The 21,031-nt window shown below is 38.9% G+C and overlaps 1 protein-coding gene across 2 annotated transcripts in view; it reads left to right on the forward strand.

Annotated features, from left to right (window-relative positions):
- prkcba (protein kinase C, beta a) overlaps positions 1 to 21,031 on the forward strand; it is a 64,025-nt gene that overhangs the window by 30,472 nt on the left and 12,522 nt on the right. For both annotated transcript variants that reach the window (XM_066661693.1, XM_066661692.1), the window contains exons 4-16: positions 1,729 to 1,840; positions 3,029 to 3,157; positions 6,906 to 7,062; positions 7,324 to 7,458; positions 8,883 to 8,979; positions 11,446 to 11,592; positions 12,623 to 12,796; positions 13,280 to 13,371; positions 16,039 to 16,101; positions 17,014 to 17,152; positions 18,056 to 18,136; positions 18,233 to 18,340; positions 18,794 to 18,934. In XM_066661693.1, the coding sequence (XP_066517790.1) occupies positions 1,729 to 1,840; positions 3,029 to 3,157; positions 6,906 to 7,062; positions 7,324 to 7,458; positions 8,883 to 8,979; positions 11,446 to 11,592; positions 12,623 to 12,796; positions 13,280 to 13,371; positions 16,039 to 16,101; positions 17,014 to 17,152; positions 18,056 to 18,136; positions 18,233 to 18,340; positions 18,794 to 18,934 (1,575 nt within the window). The remainder of the gene's footprint in view (positions 1 to 1,728; positions 1,841 to 3,028; positions 3,158 to 6,905; positions 7,063 to 7,323; positions 7,459 to 8,882; positions 8,980 to 11,445; positions 11,593 to 12,622; positions 12,797 to 13,279; positions 13,372 to 16,038; positions 16,102 to 17,013; positions 17,153 to 18,055; positions 18,137 to 18,232; positions 18,341 to 18,793; positions 18,935 to 21,031) is intronic.

Here is a 21,031-nt window from a genome sequence, read left to right on the forward strand (position 1 = left end):
TAGGCACCCATACACCTGCATGGCCACACACACACACACACACACCAGTGTGCGGGAGAGTGATCTTCTGTCTCTATTCTCTACTGTCTATTTATATCATAGCTTCCGCCCAACATGTGAGCACTCAAATGCAAACAAAAAAAAACAACACTTCCTGAGTGTGGCTGTATCTGCGCCGAGCGGCCAATCACATCGTCCCAATGAGCTGTTGTGAAAATGTGCGCAAGCACAGTTTCAGATGTACTTGGACACGCATGTATCACATGAGCAGACCTGTCTGCAGCTCAGAGCATAAAGTTCATAAAGGCCTTACAGGGTCTCATTTTCATAAGCTGTGTCGCCCTGGCAACAGGTCGTCAGGGAAGTGCAGGGTCCTGATTGGTGGATATTTTACAGTAGGTTTCGCTGCAGTAGGCTTTCATTTCCTAATGATTAGTGCCGCTTTTTTTGATTTGGTTCATCAGAACATTTTTCTGACAAGTTCTGGACGCCCTTGTGGACGTATTTTCACTAAGTCATTTGACCTGTGGTGTAAAGTTTTACATTTTTTAACTTTTATTTGATTTTATTTGAAATAGTAATTGAATATTTACTTAAATATATTACAACAATGCTTTGACCTTTTCCTGATAAACATGGAATATACATCAAAAGCTGCAAAAGCTTATTTGTACATTTTCTTTGTTATTATTTCATATGAAAACATCACAATAAAAAAACAAACAGTAAAAAAAAACCACCAAACACAAATAAAGAAAGACATCAAATAACTACAAAGAAAAACCTGGGGGAGGGGGATATCTGAGACCATTTGATCAGAGTTTACAAAAAAAATGTAAAACAAGGAAAAATGTGTAGAAGTAAGTGTTTTTTTAGTCCCTGATGTTTATTATTATTATTATTATTATGCTTTAATAATAAATATAAATAATACACATATAAACAACACCGCGACCCTGAAATGGAGAAGCGGAAAAGAAAATGATGATAATGATGATGATGACATATAAACAGACTTTCTAGCTCTAACACCAGGTCTTGTTTCTGATGAAGGAATGAATAAACTCTCAAACCTTGCCTCTGCTTTTTGAACTCGTGATGTCTGAAGCCTGAGGAATGCAGGTTAATGAAGTTAATGAGTGAAACCTCCTGAAAATCTGAACTTTGATCAACAGACAAATGTGTGTGCAATGTTCAGAATATACTCATACACCCCAGCCTTTCTAGACACTTAGAATTAGTGACCTCAACTGCTTTTAAGGTGCACTCACGTTTTTAAGACATGAAGCTTGTCACATAAAACACTCGCAGCATTGGGCTGTAGAGCAGGGGAACCGTGTGATGGACGTGACCTCACACTGCCTGACCATAATAAGGTTAATGTGGCTGAACGCCATCAAATACTCACAGCTGTGTTCCGATATATAGATAGTATAAAGCCTGTTCGCTTCAGCTCACGTTGTAACTGGCATCCACTTAATTAAAAAAGACATAATATACAACCAACAGCATCCAGTAGTGTCATAGAGACAATAAAATGAATACAAGCATTTCTCAAGCAATCAATAATGGTGATTATAATCATTTGTGATTAGCTCTGACCTTCCATATGCATTAAACTCAAAGTATGGATCCATGCATTTGTACACCTTTTAATGAAACAAATTAAACAGCCATCATTATTTTAAAAATAATTCATCTGTGTGTGTGTGTGTTTGTTTGTTTCAGGACCCTCGCAGTAAACACAGATTCAAGGTACACACATACTCCAGTCCCACATTCTGTGACCACTGTGGGTCTCTGCTGTATGGACTTATTCACCAGGGGATGAAATGTGACAGTAAGTACTCGCAAAAATAGATACACTCCCATAGAACCGACAAACACAATTACTGACCCTACAAACAGCATCCAGCGCACAATCTGCATGCACTGCTCTCTAGTGGCTAATGTCCAGCTGGTGTGAAGAATCATCTGTGTCCATTCAACAGATCTGCTCAGCCCAGCATGGAAAAGCAAATATGTTTTATCATATTAATGGCAAATATTGAATAGAAAGCTGCTGGAAAGCTTTGGAGTACAGGGGAATATTACAGAAACACTCTCTGCCCACTGTTGCAAAGCTGTTTACCAGAAGTGGAACAGCCAGTGGTTATTTTTCAAAAAAGAAAGTACCCACAGACCCAAGACTATGAAGAAGTGTCTGGAGAAAATGTTCATGAAGAACATGTTTTGTTCTGCTCCAGATTTAAATCCTATGGAGGATATTTGCTTTTTTTGGTTTAATATAGTGCTGTATAATAATTGGTCTAAACACAAAGTAGTTAGAAGTCATTAACAGTGTTGATCATCTTTCTGTAACAAGTCTCAGAGGGTGTCAGTATTTATAGAAATAAGAGAGAACTTTAACCCAACTTATTTTACTGGTGTGTTTTTTCTGAATCTCTTTTAGTTTTTTAAGAAAAACTGTTAAATGACTAAGAATTAAATATATTTCCAATAAATTAAGTTTTTTTTGTTTTTTTTTTACATTAAGTTTTTAAGAAGAGAGCAAAGAGAAGGCAAAATATTTTTTAAATCTTTAATCATTTAATCATGATTGCAGTATTAATGACTGTCATCCAGTAAATTCTTTAAATAATACATAAGTGTAGGACTTTGTGGTATAATTATATATTATAATTATATTCACACTCACACCTACGGACACTTATGAGTCACCAATACACCTACCAATGTGTGTTTTTGACCGTGGGAGGAAACCCACGCAGACACAGGGAGAACACACCAAACTCCTCACAGGCAGTCACCTGGAGGAAACCCACGCAGACACAGGGAGAACACACCACACTCCTCACAGACAGTCACCCAGAGCAGGACTCGAACCCAAAACCTCCAGGTCCCTGGAGCTGTGTGACTGCACCACCATGCCACCCTATTATAATGATATGTTTTGTAGCTATATATTCTAATATTGCAAGTCTACAGCAAATGCCATATATTTGAATGTATCTGTGTTTTTTTGCAGATTGTATGATGAATATTCATAAGCGATGTGTGACCAATGTTCCAAGCCTGTGCGGGACAGACCATACAGAACGGCGAGGACGACTGCACATCAGCGCTGACATCAAAGAGGGCACACTCACCGTGACCAGTCAGTGACACACAATACACACACCATATACCATGGCTACAAAATAGTTTATAGCAGTTTATTAAACTGAAAGCATTTTAATGATAAACACTGGCACATGGGTTTTTATTATTTTTATTATTATTAATATATTTTTTTTGTAAATATGAACTCATTCATAATTTGATGAATGCAGCATGTTCAGGAGACACATTTAGAGGGCAGCAGTGAGTAGTGTTTGTTTACTTCAGCTTCCTGCGGTCCATTAGGGGATACAAAGTTCAAGCAAACAAGATGGTAGGAAGCTAGTTAGCTAATTTGACAACTTGATATTTGTTTATTAATAGCTGAATTCAGTGTGAAGTTATGGACACACTGAAAAAATTAAAAAGCTAAAATATCAGGATTATGGCACCATTTTTTTCATTTGAGATTAAAGTAAAAAGAGTAAAAAGTTGCTAAGAAGCTAATTAGTCAGGACGCCTCTGGCTTGTGTGTAAAAACTTGAATATAGTGGAAAATAATGTTGCCACTATGTCACCTTAAATATTATTATTATTATTATTATTATTATTATTATGCTTGGGATCATTAGCCTAGCTGTTTTTAGAAGGTGCTAAATGCTAAGCAGCATAACTGGATCAGTTAATGTAGGTATAGTAATGTATCATGGTATTAAATTCTGAAATATTGCCCTGTTATTATAATTGCTCTTTCCACAGCTGACATTTAGAGGTCAGGGGAAGGGGAAATGGGGTTGTACCATATTGCTGCAGAAGTGGAGCAGCTTGGGTTTAAGTGCCTTTGCTTAAGGGCATGACAGCAGTGATTAGAGGAAGTACTCTTGAACATGGAGTTCTCCAGCTTTAGGTCAGTAACCCTTGTGGTCTCTCGAAACCAGGAGCCCTCCAAATGGATCATGAGTAAAGATGCACTTTTCCCAGGGGTGAACCACTCGGGGCTAATTAGCATAAAAACGGTCCTAATGCAAATTCTCACTGGTTTAAAATTCCCACAACTCATCATTTTTAGTTCCATTTTACATGTTTAATTTTATTATCAGTTAGACCCTGATTTACTCTCAGTTTCTTATAGTGAACATCCTTAAACAGAAATTCAGCAGTAGTCTCACAATAAATGAGCAATGACAACAAGTAAACAATGTGTTTTTTTTTTATTATTATTATTATTATGATGATGTTTTAAATGCTGTTTACCTGTGATAATGTCTTTTGTAGTTTTGTAGTCCATGAATGAACCAGTTTATGCTCCATATAAGGGGTCCCCAAACACAGGCGGCCATGTTATTTATAGCTTACTCTGAAGTCATAAGTAATGTGAATAAATATTAGTTTTTATTAACATTGTTGAGCTAATCATAGCTGTTATCTCCTTCCTCTAATGCTGGGAAATATACACCACTCAAACATAACATTATGACCACCTCCTTATCTCCATATAAGTTCCACTGACCATAAAAGCACTTTGTAGCTTTATAATTACAGACTATAGTCCATATGTTGCTCTGTATACTTTTTTCCACCTTCAATGGTCAGGACCCCCAAAGAGTCTTCAATGATTTGAGTAGTGGATCATTGTTAAGACTGCTGTGACACTAATGTGATGGGGGTGTGTTAGTGGATCAGACACAGCAGTGAATGTTAGAGTTTTTAAACACAGTATGCATTCACTTTCCCCTCTGTGAGACACTCCTACCTCGTTGGTCCACCTTGTAGATGTAAGGACAGATACAGTAGCTCATCTGTAGCTGCACAGTGTGTGTTGGTTGTGCTCTAGTCCTTCATCATTGGACACAGGACACTATCGGATGGGTGTTTTGGGTTGATGGACTATTCTCATTCCAGCAGTGACACTGAGGTGTAAAAGAACTCCAGCAGCACCGTTTAATTTAATAATAGGTTTAGTGTCAGTATTTACAGTATCAGATATGTGCAGAATACAGTACTGAACACATCAAATCAGGTTTTATTGTCTTATGACATTAACAAGCACAAATTAAACATAAAAACAGACACTATACATAGAAAGTACACACGTTATTAAACTGATAACTGTAAATTATGTTGAAATTAAGGTGGAACAGGTCTTTATTCATATAGAGATCATTGTCAAGGCTAATATATTATGTACTGAAAGTAATGAAGGAATGCTGAAGCTAACAGACATGGTTTTTAAGGATGAACGTGTGAATTAGTGGTGTCTGGAGACTGACAGTGTGTTCTAAATGAAAGTCTGCTTTACAGAGCTATTTTAGCCCGAGGCTGAAACAGATTCCTGTGAAAAACGCATCATGAGATCAATTAGCCAACGATCGCCCCACATCTCTTCACTCTCTTCCTCTCTCTGTCACACACACACTCACCCACCCACTCACTCACTCACCCACCCACCCACACGTTCACACTCACTCTCACTCACACACGTCAATCAGCTGCTCGTTTGGGAGCGCAGTGTATAGTTGTCTCTTCATACATATTCATTATTTTTAAGAAAACAACTAGAGAAATGTCTTTGGTGGTACACTGGTTCCAATAAAAACACATGCCTAAACTAATAGTACAGTGGCGTCCACAATCTGTTATTGATATGCCACCTATTATTGACACTTAACTGGTGTTGAATGAAGAAATCAAGATTTGAGTCAATACATAGCCTACAGAGGAGAAATGTTCTAAATTCACAGCCCGTTTGCAATAATCAAAACCTTATATTGTCATTTAGAGAGAGATGTTTATACATTTAGCTGATGTGTTTGTTTTTAAAGGCAAACATAAGAAAATGTGCAATACATTTTACTATAATTACATGTTCATAAGAGTGTTTTACTGTTTGGCTGAGTGTTCTGGGTGTGAAAGTGTGTGGCCATCATTAAGTGTTTTTTCTGGAAACAAAATAAACTGCGTATATTTAAAGGGGACATTTTATCTCAAACTATCAAACTATGAAACAACACACCTCAGTAAATGTTGTGCCTTTTATTTGTCTATCTATTTATTTTGTAAAAAACATGAATCAAATTAGCTGTTCTTACATCTGCTTCTGATGTTGATTCCTGAGATTTCAAAATTGCCCCGCCCCCTCGATTGAGCTTCTCCAATCACAGCCCTGTAACTACAAAGGTGCAAACATAGGGTTAAACCTTGTATAACAAACATTTGTTGAGAAATGAGACAACTGAGCAAAAACGGCAAATATGAGAGTGGTTAAGGAGGAAAATTTGGGCTAAAACAGATGAAATAAGAGTTTGCGCTGCCTCACCAGATGCCCCTGCTTACCTGAGGGTGTGCTGTGAGTGGTTCATTCTCATTAAAAGGAACAGGCGCTGAAACCCATCGTTCTGTACAGGGCTGTTTATGTAGGGAAAGAAAGGTACTGTGGGATTTGATCCTTGTGGTATTTTGATCAAAGCAAGTCACAAACCTTTCATTAAGACCTCGGAACTGTGTTTACTTTTGGAAAAGTATCTCTAGTATATTTATGGTTTTCATAATACTAAAAATCAGTAGTATACCTAAAAATGTAAATTATTATAAATACACCCACAAAACCTGCTGAAAAATAACAAGATAGCGAATCATTTTAATCTATAATTTTGGTTCTGACACAGGATTTTAGGAGAGGAACAATTATTGTAATCTTTTCCATTAATCTCTATATAAATTGTTTCTTTTCTTTTTTGGAGAATGGCTTAAATTCAACCTCTCTCTCTTTCTTCTAAGCCTCTGTGTTTTGATCTTTCTTGTAACAGTCAGGGAGGCCCGTAACTTGGTGCCCATGGATCCTAACGGCTTGTCGGACCCCTACGTGAAGCTCAAGCTGATTCCAGACCCCAAAAGTGAAAGCAAGCAGAAGACCAAGACCATCAAGTGCTCCCTCAACCCCACATGGAACGAAAGCTTCACTTTGTACGTCTGTTTTCAATGATAATCATTGTAAAATCTTTAAATGGTTGTTTAAACATAGTGCTATTATTATTATCGTTATTTTTTACTACGCTTATCGTAATGATGAATAAGTAGTCACTTAATGACCTGTATATTTTTAAATATATATATTAGATTATTTGTTTATTTATTTATTTTGTACTATGTATAATGCCATGAATAATTTTCAAATCAAATTTAGATATATGTGTAATTTTTGTGGGTGTGTGTGTGTGTGTGTAGTAATCTGCGGGAAACTGATAAGGACCGGCGTCTCTCTGTGGAGGTGTGGGACTGGGATCTGACCAGCAGGAATGACTTTATGGGCTCGCTCTCTTTCGGTATCTCTGAGCTCCAGAAAAAAGGGGTCAGTGGCTGGTAAGAGCTGCCGAGACTTTTATCTTCATACGATGCATTTTAAAAGCTGGTTTTTGCTCATATAGAGAATCGTGACCTTCCTTAATCAGTTACAATTGTGTTTTGCTTTATATAGAACACTTAGAGGAGTTTGCATGATTAAAGGGTTCTTTGCATGTGAAAACCTTCTTCATGTTCATGGTAGGGCTGGCCCCGAATAATCGGATATTCATTCGTTGGGTAGGAATTTGGTTTATAATTTTGAGATTGGGATATTAGTTTTTTGGATAGATGTGGCAATAAAGGCAACCCTCCACTCCACATGTATTCAGCCTTGTCAACATAAAAGTCTTGAATGAAGCCTAAAACACACTACAGCAACCTACTTACAGTGAAGCATGGCAAAGCTACAGTTCATTTTTGTCAGCTTTACACCTCATAGAAGCTCTGGTTTATTTGCCCTTAGAGGCACAGTGTATGTACGAGTAAACAAACAACTCAGTGAGTGGAGCCATGCTGGGAGCCAAAGTGCAGCTTTAATTTTACAGCGGGCACTGAGCTCTGATTTTCTGAACAATAGCTGATCCCCAAGTATTCAGATATTTGTTCTTTGGGTATGTATTCGGTTTCAAATTTTGAGATTCTGTTATTATCAACATTCAGGCTCCAGCAGTGAAAACAGGGCTCTCCCCACTCTACCCGTATTTAGGCTCATCAACATAAAAGTCTTTGCGCAAATGAAGTCTAAAACATCCTAACATCCTAAACACCACACTTACAATGAAGCAAGGCGACACCACAGTTCATTTTGTCAGCTTTGTGCCTAAAATTAGAGCACCTCCACCCAAACTGTTTAAACTGTGTATAATCTGTGCCCTTAATTAGCAGGCTAGTTAGCAGGTTAGAAGAAGCCATGCTTTAAGCCACGGCGCAGCCTGGAGAGAGGGATATTAAAGCAGGGGTCGGAAGCAGATTTTATTAATGACAACCACATACACCACCCCACTCTCAGAGTATTCAAGTATTCGCAGAATATCCTAGCCGAGCCTCAGAAGCCCAAAAAGTGATATTCAGGACTGCCCTAGTTCATGGAAAATGTGCTAAAGTGTTCTATATTACACAAAAAAGTCAGTGTTAAAATAGAAGTACAGTTTTTTGTGCCAGGTAGAACCCTTCTCTAAAAGCTGATAGGTAGAACCATCTCAAGCATATTCTCTGTGAATCTATGGAACACTTTCACTGTGCAAAGGACCCTTTAATCAGGCAAAGGATTGTTCAAATGTTCCGGGTTCTATATAAAACCATTTTCTTTATTAAAGAACCCTTGAAGAACCATCATTTTTAAGTGTGTAGCTAATGACTGGAACTGACAGTGAGAATTCCACCACTGCAACTAAAGTGTGTGTGTGTGTGTGTGTGTGTTTGTGTGTGTGTGTGTCCTCTAGGTATAAGTTGCTGGGACAAGAAGAAGGAGAATATTTTAACGTTCCTGTTCACCCAGACGGCGAGGAAGGCAATGAAGAACTGCGGCAGAAATTTGAGGTCAGCTCCGGTTTTCATTGTGTCAGAAACATCTGTAAGTCCAGAAGTGTGTAGAGACATCGAGTGTCAGATAGACTTCCAGCTGTTGGCAGTGGATCAGGGGAACTGTGCTCTCTCTGGTGGCGGAGCACCATCAGATACTTTTAAGATAAATCTGAGACCCAGAGCTAGTCATCCAACATCAGGACCTGACCTCACTCAAGTTCACGTGGCTGAAGGCAATCAAATCCTCACAGAAATGACCAGTACTGCAGCAAATGGACACAAATCTGCATTTTAGGAGAAATGTTAAATGAGGTCCAAAACCTTAGAGCCATTTAATTAATTAAATGTTATTTAAATGCAAGTCATCTAGATTTGATTTGATTTAAGTCCTTTTTGTTTGTTCCCAAGTCCATTGACACTACATTCCAAAATTTAGTGCATGTTGGATATATGTTTATTATTATATGTATTTTTGATTTACACACATTTAACGTTAATATTCAGTACAAAATAAGCACAATCGAAAGGGTGCCTAAATTCCTAGTGAGCTTCCTTATTGGCCCATGTCTACATAGCATTCTGTCTAAAGCAGTTTTCACATATAAACTCCAAAGAATCAGGTGCAGAGATTTCCTGGGATGGTCTTTTCTCACACACAGTGCACAGTGAGAAATGTTCAGATGTGTTCTCACATTTGGAAATGTACTGCATGCTTTAGGCATGAGACTGGGCGTGGGCAGCACATGCAGTAGATATAGTATGATTCTCCGGAACATTAGTGGCTCTATTCACACTCTGACTTTACTCAGGGTTTGTACTAGAGATGGGCCTGATCCGATCGGGTCCGATATGAGCGCCATTACCGAAACTCTGTTGTCATTGTGGTGGTGTTTAACATGACGTAGGTGCAGCAGTAAAACACTGCCATAACAATGTGTGTAACAAAGCTCTGTTTGCATTAGCAGTGTGTGTGTGTGTGTCAGTCAGAGAAAGAGAGGGAGGGAGGGAAAAGAGGATACAGAGAGAATTAAAAATAAGAAGAGAGAAATGGAAACAGACAGAAAATAAATAGGAAATAAATGTGTGTGGATGGGGCCTGAGCAGTGAACATTAGCTGTTGTTTTGACTGGATAGACTAGATATAATCTGTCATCCAGAAAATACTTACATACAGAAATACAATTACATGACAACAGGAGGAGAAATGTGTGGGTTTACGTGTTAACCTCAAGGTTGCATTGTTACTAACGTTCCTTAAAAATATTTGAACCTCACTGACATTAAGTCTGAGTTGATGTGTATGAGAATGAGAGAGGAGGAGGAGGAGTGTAACCTAAATAAATTCCTTTGGAATGCATTTAAATTCAATGCATTGTGTGTAGATTTTGTGTAGAAGTGCGGTGTTGTTTATTACAGCCTCATGATGAAACATTAAACACAAAACCAACAATAATAATGAAAGTATTAAAGTTGAAAGAGCTCTTGCATAAGAATCTGTATCAGTATCAGCAGTTGTGTATCAAAATCGGAACCAAAAATACATGGATAGGGCCATCACCAGTTTGTACTAAGCATTTTCAAGGTCTCTAACTGGAACTGTGATGGTGTACTTGTACAGATGTTGTCCTTGAGCTGCCCCAAATAAAGGCGCGCCCCTAAGACTACACAGACCTTTAGGTCGAGAGCCTGAGACATGCAGCGGTTATGTCTCTCGAGCTGCGCGATATATCGTTGTTGTATCGTCATCGCGATGTGTGTGTGGTTGGGGCTGGCTGCATATCCTGCATTTTTATTTATTTATTTTTTTGAAGAAATTAGTTGTATAAACCTTAATTTACCTTTTTTATACTTGACAAAATAAAATTCACACTGTTCTAATATTCTATTGCATAACTACCAGAGTCTGATTACATCTGCCTAGTATCATTCATTTTAATCCAGTCTTGGATACAGTCTGTTGCTGCTTGTTGTGAGTGACACACGGTTGTGTAGTGTGTAGCTCTTTTATTTGTCTATTTTTAATGAAACTGGCCCCTTAAAGTCGTTTAAATTATGGAAAAAGTGGTTAAATTACCTGTTTTTGTCTCCAATGACTCCCTAATGTGATTTTAAAGCTACATGAAAGTAAACTCAGAATGAAAGTGCTACAAAGCAAAATGGTTCCATCACTTACAAATGAATTTCTCAAACAGTGAATAAAAACAAAAGACAAGTTACGCTTTCGCCAAGCTACCGTCGATGTTTTACTCAGACACACACCGCTCCACCTTCAAAGATGCCGAGCTCATGAATGAACACAAACCTTTGTTTTGAGAACAGCTGTTCTCCAGAATCGTAGACATTTCCTTTAAAGAAAAGTAGCTTTTAGAAACCACATTCATTAATATTTTTAGTAGTCTGTGTTTTGTAATATTACAGAAAAGCTAAATATCTCAATGTAATTTGCCATCCTTTTGACATCTCTTCTCTTCTGTCCCTCAGAGAGCCAGGATTGGTCCAGGGAATAAGAATATGGACAGCTCGTCATCAAACGATATCTCCAAATATGACGCCAACGGCAACCAAGACCGCGTCAAACTCTCAGACTTCAACTTCGTCATGGTGCTCGGCAAAGGAAGCTTTGGAAAGGTAACAACCACACGAGCGGGACTCATGAGAACACAGACGTTAATCCATAACATTCAAGTTGAGACTCACCAGATTAGTGTTGTATATTGCCATTAAAGGAACACTAGGTAAAACCTGGATTTTGTTTTGCTCCTGGGACTAGTGTAATACATTGTTGCAGCACAGTACTGGAATCAGTGGGGACGGAGGGAGGGGCGAGGTTTCCTACCCTCCACCAATAGTTACACAGTGCAGTTTCTGCGGTGCCGATCCTGGACTAGTGACAACAGACACTCTACTATCACTGTTACTGCTCAGTGGAGCATTATAATGAGTTTGAAGCTGATATTTGATGGTAAAAGTATTACATAGTGCTCCTTTAATTAATAGAAGTTTTCTATAATGGCATATCAACGTTCACTAGAATTAATCTGTCCACATCGCTACATCATATCACTTGTATTTGGCCAGGGTGGGGCGAGGCGGGAGTATGGGGACGCGCAGTATAGTAGGTAGTGTTTTTAGACACACCCTGTGAGGTCAAAAGTTTGAGGACACACACCCTGACGCACTATTTCTGAATTCAAGGGAATTAATAGAAGAAATGTTCTCCTTATTCACGTTCACTCTCTCTTTCTCTCTCTCTATCTCTCTCTGTCTCTCTGTCTCTCACTTTCTCTCCATCTTACTCTCATTTCTCTCTGGTTTATTGTTTATCCTTCATTTTCTCTGTATCCCTCTTGCCCCCCCACCCCACATTCTGTCTCGTTCTCTCTCTCTGCCTCACCTGCTCTCTCTCCATCTTCCTCTCATTCCCCTCTTTCCCTCCCTCACCCTCTTTGTTGTGTCCCTCCCTTTCTCCACAATCTCTCCCCCTTCTGTCTCTCGTCCCCATTCTTTCTGTGTCTCTCATTTTCTCTCTCACCCTTGTTTGTCTACACCACTTCCCCCCTCCCTCTCGCCCCCACTCACCAACTCTTTCTTTCTCTCTCTTAATTTTTTTCTCTGCTCTATCTCTCTCTCTATCTCTCTCCTCTCTCTCTCTCTGCAGGTGATGCTGGCCGAGCGTAAGGGAACAGATGAGCTCTACGCTGTGAAGATCCTGAAGAAGGACGTGGTCATTCAGGACGATGACGTGGAGTGCACCATGGTGGAGAAGAGGGTTCTCGCTCTCTCTGGAAAACCTCCTTTCCTCACTCAGCTGCACTCCTGCTTCCAGACCATGGTATACAACAGTTTACAAACACACACACACACACACACACACAGATGCCAAAGTCCTGCTGCCAAATATTGCTTCAGAATTGAAGCGCATTCATCTCAGCACCAGCCTCTAAACATGTCTTTACCAGAGAAGGAAAAAAACCTCCAAATTATTTTGGAGCATTTCTATTGGTCCATTCAAAATGTAACTGTCACACATTGTGAAGGACAGCTGCTGTATTCAAATGATGTAGTAAATGAACAAAAAATCCACAAAAATGGAAATAAAACCTGTGTACAAGTGTGGTCTCTACAGGATACACATGACTGTACACACACACACAAACGTATACAGAGAGCTAATTTTATACCAAGTACTTCTGCTTTTAGTTCATAGCACACATCGCCCATGCCCATATATTTACAACTGGAGTGTGCAGATTAATGTCTCATCCTCATTTACTGAATTTTCACTGATTGTCGCGTGGGTGTGTTCTGGCTTTAGGATCGTCTTTATTTTGTGATGGAGTACATTAACGGCGGGGATCTGATGTACCAGATACAGCAAGTGGGGAAGTTTAAGGAACCTCACGCTGTGTAAGTACACACTGTTCAAACAGCATATTTACACATGTGGTTTCTGAAAGGCAGTCACTGGAAACAGGTGGATTTCTGACTTTGTGTCCATTTCCTTTTCTCAGTAAAGGCTTTTGATGGCTCCATGTCCTTTTGGACTCACTGTGTTGCATTGTGTTGAGCCGTTATTAGGTTGTTCCTCTCACAGTGAAATGTTCTCAAACACCTGTTGATTGTTTAGAGTTGAAGCGAGAGTTTAGCTTGATTTTTCTCCTGTTTCTATCTCAGTGCTCTCTGAGAGATCTGCTTTGACACCAGGTCTTCTGTGATTGTTAGGAGTTCCATTTGGTCTACAACATTCAGGCATTGCTTTTATATCTAGTCCACTGAAACATCTCTTAGCACATAACAGCAGTATGGTTACTACTTTCTATTGAAGTCTATGTTCGCAATTTTAATCAAAAAACACATTAAAAAAAATTTCTGAGGATGTTTCCTAACAATTTGCAGCTCTTCAGTCTTTTTCCCCTGGAAATAAGTCTAATGTGTTTACAAAGCCCCAGTGTCTGTAATGGGGAAAAAACAACAAAGGGTGTCAACAACAAAGTGGGGTAATATAGACTTATTTTTGCTGTTTCCGATTATTTTAAATTGGAATTACTCTAAATTTGGGAGAGCACTAACTGCATGAAAGTAAACACAGATGGAAGTGCTACAAAAGTAAACAACTCGAATTACAAATGAGTTCCTGTGCTAAACCCTACATACAAATGAAACTTCAGCCACGTACAAACAAGAGTTATATATATATACACATCGTTCCGCCTTAAACAACGCTTTGCATCTGAACGTAAACAAACCAGAGGGAATAGACTCGAGGGCCGACCGACCAGAGTCGATTTTGCCTTTAATAAGGAATAAGGGCTCAGTCTCAGTCTTAGGTCACAGTTTGTGAGGAGTGTGGTGTGTTCTCCCTGTGTCTGCGTGGGTTTCCTCTGGGTGACTGTCTGTGAGGAGTGTGGTGTGTTCTCCCTGTGTCTGTGTGGGTTTCCTCTGGGTGACTGTCTGTGAGGAGTGTGGTGTGTTCTCCCTGTGTCTGTGTGGGTTTCCTCTGGGTGACTGTCTGTGAGGAGTGTGGTGTGTTCTCCCTGTGTCTGTGTGGGTTTCCTCTGGGTGACTGTCTGTGAGGAGTGTGGTGTGTTCTCCCTGTGTCTGTGTGGGTTTCCTCTGGGTGACTGTCTGTGAGGAGTGTGGTGTGTTCTCCCTGTGTCTGCGTGGGTTTCCTCCGGGTGACTGTCTGTGAGGAGTGTGGTGTGTTCTCCCTGTGTCTGCGTGGATTTCCTCTGGGTGACTGTCTGTGAGGAGTGTGGTGTGTTCTCCCTGTGTCTGCGTGGGTCTCCTCCGGGTGACTGTCTATGAGGAGTGTGGTGTGTTATCCCTGTGTCTGTGTGGGTTTCCTCCGGGTGACTGTCTGTGAGGAGTGTGGTGTGTTCTCCCTGTGTCTGCGTGGGTCTCCTCCGGGTGACTGTCTATGAGGAGTGTGGTGTGTTCTCCCTGTGTCTGTGTGGGTTTCCTCTGGGTGACTGTCTGTGAGGAGTGTGGTGTGTTCTCCCTGTGTCTGCGTGGGTTTCCTTCAGGTGACTGTCTGTGAGGAGTGTGATGTGTTCTCCCTGTGTCTGTGTGGGTTTCCTCTGGGTGACTGTCTGTGAGGAGTGTGGTGTGTTGTCCATGTGTCTGTGTGGGTTTCCTCTGGATGACTGTCTGTGAGGAGTGTGGTGTGTTCTCCCTGTGTCTGTGTGGGTTTCCTCTGGGTGACTGTCTGTGAGGAGTGTGGTGTGTTGTCCATGTGTCTGTGTGGGTTTCCTCTGGATGACTGTCTGTGAGGAGTGTGGTGTGTTGTCCCTGTGGGTTTCCTCCGGGTGACTGTCTGTGAGGAGTGTGGTGTGTTCTCCCTGTGTCTGTGTGGGTTTCCTCTGGGTGGCTGTCTGTGAGGAGTGTGGTGTGTTCTCCCTGTGTCTGTGTGGGTTTCCTCTGGGTGGCTGTCTGTGAGGAGTGTGGTGTGTTGTCCCTGTGTCTGTGTGGGTTTCCTCTGGATGACTGTCTGTGAGGAGTGTGGTGTGTTGTCCCTGTGTCTGTGTGGGTTTCCTCTGGATGACTGTCTGTGAGGAGTTTGGTGTGTTCTCCCTGTGGCTGCGTGTGTTTCCTGCTGGTGTTCCATGTGGCTGTGTAAAAGTGTCCACAGGTGTGCGAATGACTGGGTGAGTGTATGAAAATATCCAGGATGACTTCCTGCCTTGCACCAAGTGATTCCAAGAGGGTTCAGAGAATGAAGAAGTGAATGAATGAATGAAAGATATCTGGGTTTTGCATGCTCTCATATATATTATATAAATTATAAAGCACAGGAGCCTGAATTATGAATTGAATCATGAAAGAAAAAATTTTCTAAATTTAATGGACAGCTCTGAATAGGAAATAGAAGGCAGAGACTGTAATAAAGATTTGATTCTTTGGATATTCTTGTCTGCTAAAGTGTTGTTGTTGTTGTTGTTGAAACGTATTCCAGAAAATTGCATGGCATTGTCTACTTTTAATCACAATTTCCTACATCACGAATGAAAGAAAGGTAATGATATAATCACACTGTTTATCTGTTTTGTGTGTGTGTGTGTGTGTGTGTGTGTGCAGGTTCTATGCTGCAGAGATTGCTATCGGCCTATTTTTCCTCCATTCGAAAGGCATCATTTATAGGTGAGAGACTCCTTTAATGTTGGTTGTGCACCTATGGACCATTTTTGGAGTTCTTAGTCAAATTTGTGAAGTCTATGGCATCTCTAATATACTGATAAATTATTTTTTCAGATACTGTATTATTATTAGCTGCTAAATTCTAGTTAATAAATGTACATTTGATATTTCACAAATGAATCACTTAAAGGAACAAGTTCTTAATCTTTTCACAGTGTGCCGGAAATGTATGGCCCAACCTGGTTAATATAATAACTCTAAAGAGGAACTCTTGAAATCCCCAATTGTAGGGCTACAGCTGCAGTAACTGTTGCACGTGTATCACTAGACTATTCAGCAACTTAGAATATTACACGTGTTTCATTGCAGCTGCGGTCAAAGAAAACCCCAAGGAAGAAGGGGGTGGGGGACACATCATTCACATACTGAAAAAGCTTAATTTATTCAAATGAATCATTCTTACATGGCAATAAAAACTAAGGTAAATCAAAAGTAGATCCATCCACACTAGGTAATTGTTAAAGAGAGGATTTGTAGAAGGCAAACATATCCTAAATTGGCAAATGTTTTCTGATTTGTTGTAAATGTCTGCTGACGAATCCACATTAACCAACAGCAGTGTGTAAAATGCAACCGATACAGAGTGATACGCACAAACCTTTCTATGTTAATCGAATACAGAGTATTGGCTGGATATTCACAGCAATGTTTCAACATTTAGTATAAAGGCTTCCCAGAAGGTTAGAGGCTGCTACTGCCGCAAACCAGGACACTCAAGTCTGTTCACTTCATTTGTAAAGAAATGTCGGGTCAGCAGGTGTCCACCCCAGCTGGCCATATAATGTATGTCATGTAAGGTGTTTTTATTGCTAAACACTTGTGTGTGTGTGTGTGTGTGTGTGTGTGTGTGTGCAGAGATCTGAAGTTGGACAACGTGATGTTGGACTCTGAGGGTCATATTAAGATCGCAGACTTTGGCATGTGTAAGGAAAACATGTTTGATGGCATCACCACAAAAACCTTCTGTGGAACTCCAGACTACATCGCTCCTGAGGTGTGTGTACGCACGGGATGGTGGGGTGTTATGAATATCATATACTTTAATGGCAAATTATTTTTTCTTCCTTAGTGACAAATTATTAATGTTAATTATGATCAATTATTAATGATGAGACTTCATGACCAGGCTGGTTTAGCAGTTAAAGGTGTGTAATCATATGTAGCACTTAGTAAGATAAGATATTCCTTTAGTAGTTTAAATTAAAAATGAAGTAGTATATAGCTAATCTGTCATATTACATACTTATTATGTAATTTATACTGTTCAGAAACATGTAACTCCAAGTAAAATGTGCTACTTGTAATCTACTTAAAATAAGAATTTAATAATATTGTAATTAAATTGTACTGAGTTGTATCTTGTGCTTAGCCTGTTGTACTTAGTATGATTTAATTAGGGCTGGAAAATACTTCTTTATCAATATGTATCACTATAAAATGTTTCAATAACAATTATATGATTTTTAAACACATTTTCAATATATTTTATTTTTTAAATTATATCCTATCAACTCAAATTAAGAAATGAATTGTGAATAAACGTTTATAGTTGTTGTTGTAGTAAATAATATTTAGTTCTAAGGATATACTCCCTAATATGTTGTATGTAATTTAGCAGTATGTAGTACTTATACTGTATTAATATATTGTACACATAGTAATGTGTAGAATTCAGGGATAAACTGTACTTAGCATGTGGTATTTAGCTTGTAGGAACATAAATAATGCCTATTAAATATATTCATATGGGATACTATGTAAATGTATATAATACATATGTAACACATACATGGGCAATATTTGTATATATACGTAATGTCTTACTTTCTCGTGTAGACGGACACTGAGAAGGACAAAGCACTGATGTGTCCTCTCTGTTTCTCTGGTCTGTTTTCAGATCATTGCTTATCAGCCCTATGGGAAGTCTGTAGACTGGTGGGCCTACGGAGTCCTGCTGTATGAAATGTTAGCAGGACAGGTAAGAAAAGCTTATATCACAAAAAATATTTACAACATCCTAACTACTGTACTACTGTATCCTAACGAGGATTCCTCTGATTAATTCTTGTCATAGCCCCCGTTTGATGGAGAAGATGAAGATGAGCTTTTCCAATCCATCATGGAACACCATGTTTCCTATCCTAAGTCTATGTCTAAAGAAGCAGTGGCCATATGCAAGGGCGTATGTGCACACACACACACACACACACACACACACACACACACTGGACATAGTGTTAAAACATATTATAAAATGGATAATTCCAGTCCTAACATCTGATTGGCTGAGGTGCACTCGACGCTGTTGAAAAATACACAATATACACACACTTATGATCATCTCACAACTTATGAATTCCATATTAATGCACCAGCAGCTTCTTAGTTTGATTACATATGTTCTTCTTTTGTGTCTATTTCCTTTTCCATGTAATTGCTTTATGAAAGCCATATTTATTTCTGATTCTTTTTTTTATCGACTCCTCAGAATTGACCATTTTGACGAGTTATTAAAAATGGCCTCATGACATTACCGTACAAACACACACTATTCTAAACTGTACCATGTATTTTTATTTGTTTTTCACACATGTGCACGTTCTCCTTCTTTTGCATCTATTTTTGTGTGTCTTAGTTGATGACCAAGCATCCAGGGAAGCGTTTGGGCTGCGGTCCAGAGGGCGAGCGTGATATTAAGGAACACGCATTCTTCCGTTATATAGACTGGGAGAAACTGCAGAACAAAGAGGTTCAGCCTCCATTCAAACCCAAAGCAGTAAGTAGTGGTTACTTATATGCAGAGTGTGTGTCTGTGTGTGTGTGTGTCTGTGTGTGTGAACCTCTGTGGGTTTTTACACGTGTCCTCGTGTCACATTTGATAAGAAACTGATATGACCATATCTTAGCAGTAAACATTACTCATTAGTTGACTAGATCCTCTAAATAACAACGTCCCCACTCCTCCGCAAGCGGAGACATGTTTTAAAACATTTTTTATAAAATATAAACACAGTGAATAAATATTTTTTAGTCAAAGCAAGTCATGCACTTCTGTGAAATGTAATTATAGCCTGTACATTCGTTTAAATATATAATTATGTTGCAACTAAAATCCACATAAACTATATGACCATAAGTTTTTCGACACCTGCTCACTCAGACTTTTATCTGAAATCATTGGGGTGTATTTGAAACATAGTCTGTTTTTTTTAAACCATTTCAGTAGATATTGGAACACTGATGTCAAGATTTAATGATATTCAGCCACATTAGAGCTCAGGAACTGATGTTGGACGATTAATTCGAAGCTATGGACATCACTCAAACTCATGCTGAAAAGGATGATATAGCATGGTATACCATACTATTCTTGGCATTGAGCATTGTGACCTTAGGCCCATTTCATTACATACTTTTCCTCTCACTGTGTGACTGAAAGTAGTAGAGTTCGCTTCATGTTAAGGGTGTCTACAAATTTTTGGACATATAGTATACCAAATAACACAAAGGTGGGCTTCATCTTACATTCAGACAATAGTCTGTAGTGTGGGTCAGTAGTGTTCATTCTGGTTCAGCCAGTCTTATTCTGCCAGTCATGGTAAACAGAGAGATTTTCACTTAGTGTCCTCCTCCAAGTGTGTTGAGCTGTGATGATGTTTTAAGTTTACAAAATAAGTTTTAAAATGTTCAAACATTCTTCCGCTCTTTTGCCATTTTATTGTAACTGTAAAACCCAAACAATTAAGTATTTAAAAAGAAATCATATTGAAATCTTTAAATCGTCTTAAATCAAAACTCACACATACTTTTAGATACAGCATTATTCCCAATAACAGAACAAATCGATGCACATGCTTTTGCAGTGCTTTTCTCTAATGGAACTTATAACGAATGCAACGACCAATAAATTATTCTCACTCTTTATTTTCAAATCCAGTTCATTTTTAGTTTTTTTTTATTTTGTTGTTGAATAAAGTGACAACTGTCATTTTTTTAATCTAAAGGTTGTCTTGAAATGACAAAGGAGCAAGAACAAGTGTGATTTTTGAATTACAATGAAACCTTACACAAAAAGCTTTAAAACTTAATTGTATACCTAATATTGTCAGTAGTTTAAAAAAAACAAAACATTTAAAAGCAGCATATTCATTTTCAGGTACTATGTATAAGCTTGAGGTCGCATCTTCTGGAACACCATTCCTGAATTATTTATGTAGCAAAGTATAACTGCTACACAGTTCATCGTCATATCACAAAATCTTTATTCATTTGACTAAGATAACAGTTTATTTGACTAACCTGGATGTGCACTGGCTAAGAGCTGTAAATAAAGCCTCTGCTTTGCATAAGAGGCCTTACAACCACAATACCTGCAGTGTGACCAGTGTTTTTTTACATATTTTTATGTTGTCTGTCCTGTTTGACACAGTTATTCAAAGTTGCTCAGATTGTATTTCATTTTGGGGACATCTGCATCAGTCTACATTAGCTACTACAACACCAAAGAGTAATAAATGCACTAAAGTCTTAGATGTGTCTTATGTTTTTGATGGTAAGGACATACACTATATGCACAAGCAACTGTGGACACCTGCTTTTCAACGTACCTATCTGAAATTAAGGCTATTAAGAGGGAGGCACGATATATTGACCTTTGCGGTAAGGATTTGATCCCAACTCATCCTGATGCTATTGAACAGAGCTCCATCTCTCTGGAGAGCACCGATCCACTGCTCCATATCCCACTTCTGAGATGCATAGAGCTTGTGGTGTCTACAGACATTTGGACATATGGTGTATTACTGGAGAAATTCTTTTGGAATGTAGTGTATTTACATTGAATTTTAATTATTCAGACAGTGAATAACAGGAC

Source organism: Hoplias malabaricus, chromosome 2 (genome assembly GCF_029633855.1).
Source record: "Hoplias malabaricus isolate fHopMal1 chromosome 2, fHopMal1.hap1, whole genome shotgun sequence".
Lineage (NCBI taxonomy): Eukaryota > Metazoa > Chordata > Actinopteri > Characiformes > Erythrinidae > Hoplias > Hoplias malabaricus.